Below are 5,999 nucleotides of genomic sequence, written 5' to 3' on the forward strand. Positions count from 1 at the left end.
ATGCTATACTCTCATAATGCCAATCTAGAGATCTCTTTCTTTGTCTAGCTCAGCATTCAAACCTGTAGGACTTCGACACAAAACTTAGCTGCAAGGATTAGTTTTCCCAATAAAACACATTGACCCGTAAAGATGATTTTTTTCCTAGCAGCCCTAATCACTTGGTGGTGTCCAGCCAGTATATGAGCCTCACCCCATTGCCCTTAGCAGAGATTTTGGAAGATATTAAAGTGCTGATGGGTTGCTTGCAGGCTTGGGCATGTGGTTGGGTGTTGGAAGACAACCCGCACTGTAATCACCACTTTCCATCTCTCCAAAACCATGGCACAAAAGATAAAACTAAAATACATGTATTGTCTCCTCTGGGTGCCAACCCAGGAGCTCCTCTGCAGACCAGAGAGCTTCAGTCCTCCATCCCACGCCTGCAGAGAGGCAAACATCTCCACGGGAGGAGGAGAAGAACCAGACCACCTACATTAGGTGGCCCGATGAAATCTAACGTAGATTGTGGGACCCTTCCTTTCCCCAGTCCCTAATTTAGCATCCTCAGTCTGAGCCACTTTGCAGCTCATTTTTGCACTATTTCAGAGTCAAGGGGAGTTTTGGATGCTCAGCATCTCTGCAGAAACAGGCCCAGAATCTCTCAAATCAAATTCCTCAAGAAAAAAAAAATAAATCACAGTCTCCTCCTGAAAAACTGGTTCAAGATCACATCAGTGAGTCAGAAGCAAAGCTAGAAATAGCACTAGAGCTCCGACCTGCAGGCACAAATCCCATTAAAAGCTATAGGGGAACCATTCTTCTGTGCGGGGGAGAAACCTGGACCCTTCTGTTTTGTGCAGCCTGACGGATTGCTTCCAGCCACGGCCCCCTTTTTTGCCCTGAGCCAAACATCCAAGCGCTTATCCTGGTGTTTTCCCTATTTCCCAAACACAGTGCCAAGGGCAGCCCAGAGATGGTCTCCCAACAGGGCTCGTTTTCCCCAGGAACTTCTGCCTGGGTCAATGCAAAAGGTGCAGGAGCCGTCCTAAGGAAGGAACTGGTGGTGCTGGCCTCTGCCATGGGAATGGATGCCAGCTCACATTGGTGACAAGGGGAAGAATGTGGCCTCTTGCTCTTTGGTCCTGTCCATCCCTGTGATGTGGCCCTAAGGCAGCAAGGAACCCCCAGCTTGGTGTGTGGGTTTGGGTGTGTCTGATCCTGCTCATGGACCAGCTCTCACCTCCTGCCCAGCCTTGGAAAGCCCATGGGGACACCGTGCCCAAAACACCTCTCCCAAAAAACCCGTGCTCTTCCTCCTTACCAAACCACAACAGCACTCACACTCCCAAGATGCACCCAATACTTTGGCAAACGCTCCCCCGAAATCATCCGAAGTCCACAGGCATTAAACAACGGGACACTTTGCAAAGTCTCATTGAGTGCCAGCATCCTCCCCCAAAACCTGCAGCAACCTGCCCTCGGCACTTTCCCACACACCAGGGATGGGATCGCCCAGTGCTAGTGGCACCCATGGGTGGGTGGGCAGCATCCCAGTGCATCAGGCAGCTACCCCATGCAAGCTCACATCCCCATGGACCCACCATGAGCCAGATCAATGGAAGCTGGCTGGCTGACCACCCTGGGAATCATGCCCAAGGCAGCGACTCACGCCAGCCCCATCCCATTCGACAGGAGGAGCTTCAGAAGCAGAGATTTATTGCTTTCGGTTGAGTTGCTTCTTTTTGTGTGTGTTTAAGGTGTCAATGGGTTTCAAGGGGCTCCCATTTCAGAGCTGCAGCAGCAAAGAGGGAGGAGAGGGCTCCTAATATAATGAGACGTAAATAAAGACAGGCCGGGGGCCCCATGCTGTGTGGTGCTGAGCACCTTTGAGACCCAATGCATTGATGCTGCTGGTCCTCTGCACCAAGCAGAAGCCAGGACTCTCGTGCGCTAACCATGGACACTTGGTATTAATTATAGCCAGGCCTGAATCAAGCAATCAATAAAATAAAAATGAGGAGTGATTCCCCCTGGCTGAGTGGAGCCACATCAGCACGAGAGATGGATCCGGCCCTAAAGCAGCATTTTGAACCATTGCTGTAGAATACGCTAGCACCGTTTATTTTATTGTTATTAGTATGGTTTTCCTCTCTGAGCTCAGGAAGGTTCTGATTGACCTCCCTCGCACGCTCTGCAATGGGGTTCCCTCCTTGTGACCAAACTTCACCGCAGCGGTACAGCACTGGCCGTGCCCAAATTCAGCCCAAATTCACCCCAACTCAACAGGCTGCTAAACCCCATCCCGCACCCCAGGGAGTCTTTGCTCGACCACAATCTTGGAAGAGGTTTGCATCCTTCTCCTTCACCTGGCAGAGGAACAGGGCACCCGTCCCCATGGATTGTCAGCAATGGGGGGAAAAACACAAAGAAATCCAGACGGGGGTGGGGAAAGCAGACGAGATCCCCCTGGACCGACAGCTCCCACCAATCCCCAAATAACACTGGGAATGAAGACAAAGCAGAAACAACCTCAGGGTCTCTGCATCTCGACTCACCCCTCCTAAAAACCCTGGAAGAAGGCAAAGCAAAGGCTCAGAGGCGCCAGCTCGGATCCAGCCCACCCTCAGCATGTGCCCTCTCCACCATAAGGGAATAAACCGCCAGCCCTGAGGCTCTACATGGTTGAAAAGGATTTTTCCAGCCCAAAACGCACCCTTCCCTGGTGATCCCATGGGTGCCACAGGACAGGTCATCCTGCTCCAGCCCATGTCCCACCATCCCGGCACCCCTGAACTGGGAAGCCCCTGATGCCCCAAGTGCTCACATTTGCTGAGGATTTGGCCCTATAGTCGCTCTCTAAATATCTATATACACACACATGATAATTATATGGGAAACGGCTGAAAATTGCTGAACAAACAAGTCAGGAGAGCCAGTACCTGCTATTCCACCTGCTCCTCATGCCCTCTCTGATCCACCGTGGTTTCTGCTCATGGCACCAAGATTAATGACTAATTACTCGCCCCATAATGAGTGCAGGTGTTTAACTTTCAGCTCACCTTCCCTCGCTTGCGTTAGTTGGCTCTTGTGTCTGGATGCTCGGACACTCAGGCTTTGCCTTATTATCTATCAAACTGTTGTCAGCACATGCCTTCTCCATCCAGTTTTTAAATACAATGGAGATTTTTTAGCTCCCATGAATCTCCTTCGAGCCACCGGAGAATCTATAAACACTATAAACATGAATACTGTATAGTCTACTAAGAAAATATATATTTGTGTGTGTATTAAATATTCAGATTCATGCAACAAATATCCATGCAGCTGTACTGTATTACTGGTTAAATTTCACTGCAGTATAAATATATTATAGGCCACAGCATAGTTGCTCCAGTTTTATATATAGATATAAAAAAAGATGCTTTTTCCAACTCATTTTCAATGTGTCAGTGGAGGTGTCTTTGGTGATCCTGGAAATATTGGTGATGGAAGTGTCATCTAAATAAATAAATAAAATCCAAGCGCTTGATTTATTTACTCATCCCTCCCGATGCCTAGCATAGAAAATTTAAGACTTAATAAATAATGTGTCGTCATACTAATTATCCCTCCCCTGGGCCTCACACTGGCATACTGCAGTGGCTGAAACTATTGCAGCATGCAGCATTTTCAGTTATGAAACATGAGCCTGGGCAATGCGTTCGCACTTGGCATTCCCAGGGCGGAAACCCGAGCCTTCAAGCAATTCGGACACACGACTGCATCTTCCCTTCATTAAGCTCTGCCTGACCTTTCCCAGCCGTTCCCCACGCCTGGAAGCTGGCTGTCACCCAGCTCCACGGGACAGGGACAGGCGTTCGTGGTACCCTGGGATGGCCCGGAGCTGCCCCCCCGCATCCCCATCCCATTGCTCGAAATGCCCAACCGTTCCGTATCTTTGGAAACCCACAAGCCTGGGATGGGAGAAGGGAAACAAAATGGTTTGTTGGGTTTTTTTTTTGCACGAACGCTTATTCGGTGTGGAAATCAAAGGTTAAAAGTCACTTACACAGCTATTGCTTCCCATGCAGAACCAAATATACACCGTAGAAAATACTGTATTAACTACAATGCAGAGCAGCACTCAATATCTGCAATTGTTCCACTTCAGCTTTAAATACGTTACTAGATTTTAGCGACTAGACATCAGTTAGCATTTTGGTGATATTCACATAGTTTGTGTTAGCTAGGGTGCAATTGGCTGTCTTCAAGTTCTCCTCCCTAAAATCCTCATTGCTATTGTTTACGCCTTCCTGAATCTCCATATAATCAGACTTACTAATCGTAGAGGCACTTCTGCTTTTCTTTAGGTCAGGGGAAGAGGGGATCTTTGGGCAGCTGGTTACTTGCAAATATTGAGCCTGCTCCTCCCCCTCCGTCTCCCGGTGGTAGAAGTAATTGAAGTTAGACACTATGACGGGCACCGGTAAGGCAATCGTTAACACGCCAGCGATGGCACATAAGGAACCCACTATTTTCCCCCCGATGGTTGTGGGGACCATGTCTCCGTAGCCAACAGTCGTCATGGAAACCACGGCCCACCAGAAGGCATCGGGGATGCTCGGGAACTGGGACTCACTCTCGTCAGCCTCAGCAAAGTAGACGGCGCTGGAGAAGAGGATGACGCCGATGAAGAGGAAAAATATCAAGAGGCCCAGCTCCCGCATGCTGGCCTTGAGAGTCTGCCCCAGGATCTGCAGCCCCTTGGAGTGTCGGGAGAGTTTGAAGATCCTGAAGACCCGCACCAAGCGGATGACTCGAAGGATGGCCAAGGACATGGCTTGCTGGCCTTGCTGACCATCCTCCGGCTTCTCGGCCAGCTCCGTCCCTAAGGTGATGAAATAGGGAATGATGGCTACGATGTCTATAATGTTCATGATGTTGGTAAAAAAACCAGCCTTGCTGGGGCAGGCGAAAAACCTCACCAAGAACTCGAAGGAGAACCAGATGATGCAAAGTGTCTCCACGATGAAGAAGGGGTCTGTGAAAGAGGTGGACTGCTGGTACCCCATGCTGCTGTTGGAGTAGGGGGGATGGCTCAGCCCGCTGCCATGCATGTCTTCATTCTCATCCCGAAAAATGGGCAAAGTTTCCAGGCAAAAGCTGACGATGGAGATTAAAATCACCATGACGGAGACAATAGCTATAATCCTGGCAGGGCCTGAGCTCTCAGGGTACTCAAAGAGCAACCACACTTGTCTCTGAAACTCGTTCTCAGGCAAGGGTCTTTCCTCTTCTTTGATGTAGCCTTCATCCTCCCGAAACATCTCCATCGCTTCTTCCCCCAGTTCATAGAAACGAATCTCTTCCGAGAAGATATCTAAGGGCACATTAACCGGCCTCCGCAACCTCCCACCAGACTGGTAATAGTACAAAATCGCATCAAAGCTTGGTCTGTTCCGGTCAAAGAAATACTCATTCCGGAGTGGGTCAAAATATCTCATTCTCTTTTTAGGATCCCCTAGTAAGGTCTCTGGAAACTGGGCTAGTGTCTTGAGCTGTGTCTCAAAGCGCAGACCCGAAATATTAATGACTACCCTCTCGCAGCATTCATGGTCGGTCTCAGGGTTATACGTGTCCTGCGGGTGACCGGGAAGAGCTGCAGCTTCATCTGCAGGATCTCCAGTAGCAACTGTCATATTGGGCTTTAAAAGAAATCCTTATGCTAAACTCTTCCCAGTGCCCGGTGGTGGGATCGGATTCAGGGCAGGGCTACTATCCTGCAGAAGGACAGGTACGTAGGTTTGGAAGTGTCTCATGAAAAGGCGAAGGGATGATAAAAAAAAAGAGAAAATAAAAAAAAAAGAAAGAAAATTGCCCCTGCTGAGAAAGAGAGAGATGAAATAAAGTTGGGGGGAGGAGAGCAGCTCCCTTCACTAGCATGTCTATCCTCTTCCTCAGGGGGGTTAATTCGCCTTCTCTGGGACAGAGTTCAAAAACTCCCATCTAAACCCATTAGGTGGAAGAGAGAAAACACC

At 49.2% G+C, this 5,999-nt stretch overlaps 1 protein-coding gene across 1 annotated transcript; it reads right to left on the minus strand.

Annotated features, from left to right (window-relative positions):
• Positions 1-3,610: 3,610 nt before the first annotated feature.
• KCNA2 (potassium voltage-gated channel, shaker-related subfamily, member 2) lies at positions 3,611-5,706 on the minus strand. Its single transcript, XM_010584602.1, has one exon. The coding sequence runs from the start codon at positions 5,658-5,660 to the stop codon at positions 4,161-4,163; it is 1,500 nt and encodes a 499-aa protein (XP_010582904.1). The 5' UTR covers positions 5,661-5,706; the 3' UTR covers positions 3,611-4,160.
• Positions 5,707-5,999: the final 293 nt, after the last annotated feature.

The sequence above is a fragment of the Haliaeetus leucocephalus genome, unplaced genomic scaffold (genome assembly GCF_000737465.1).
Source record: "Haliaeetus leucocephalus isolate CR32 unplaced genomic scaffold, Haliaeetus_leucocephalus-4.0 Scaffold1000, whole genome shotgun sequence".
NCBI lineage: Eukaryota > Metazoa > Chordata > Aves > Accipitriformes > Accipitridae > Haliaeetus > Haliaeetus leucocephalus.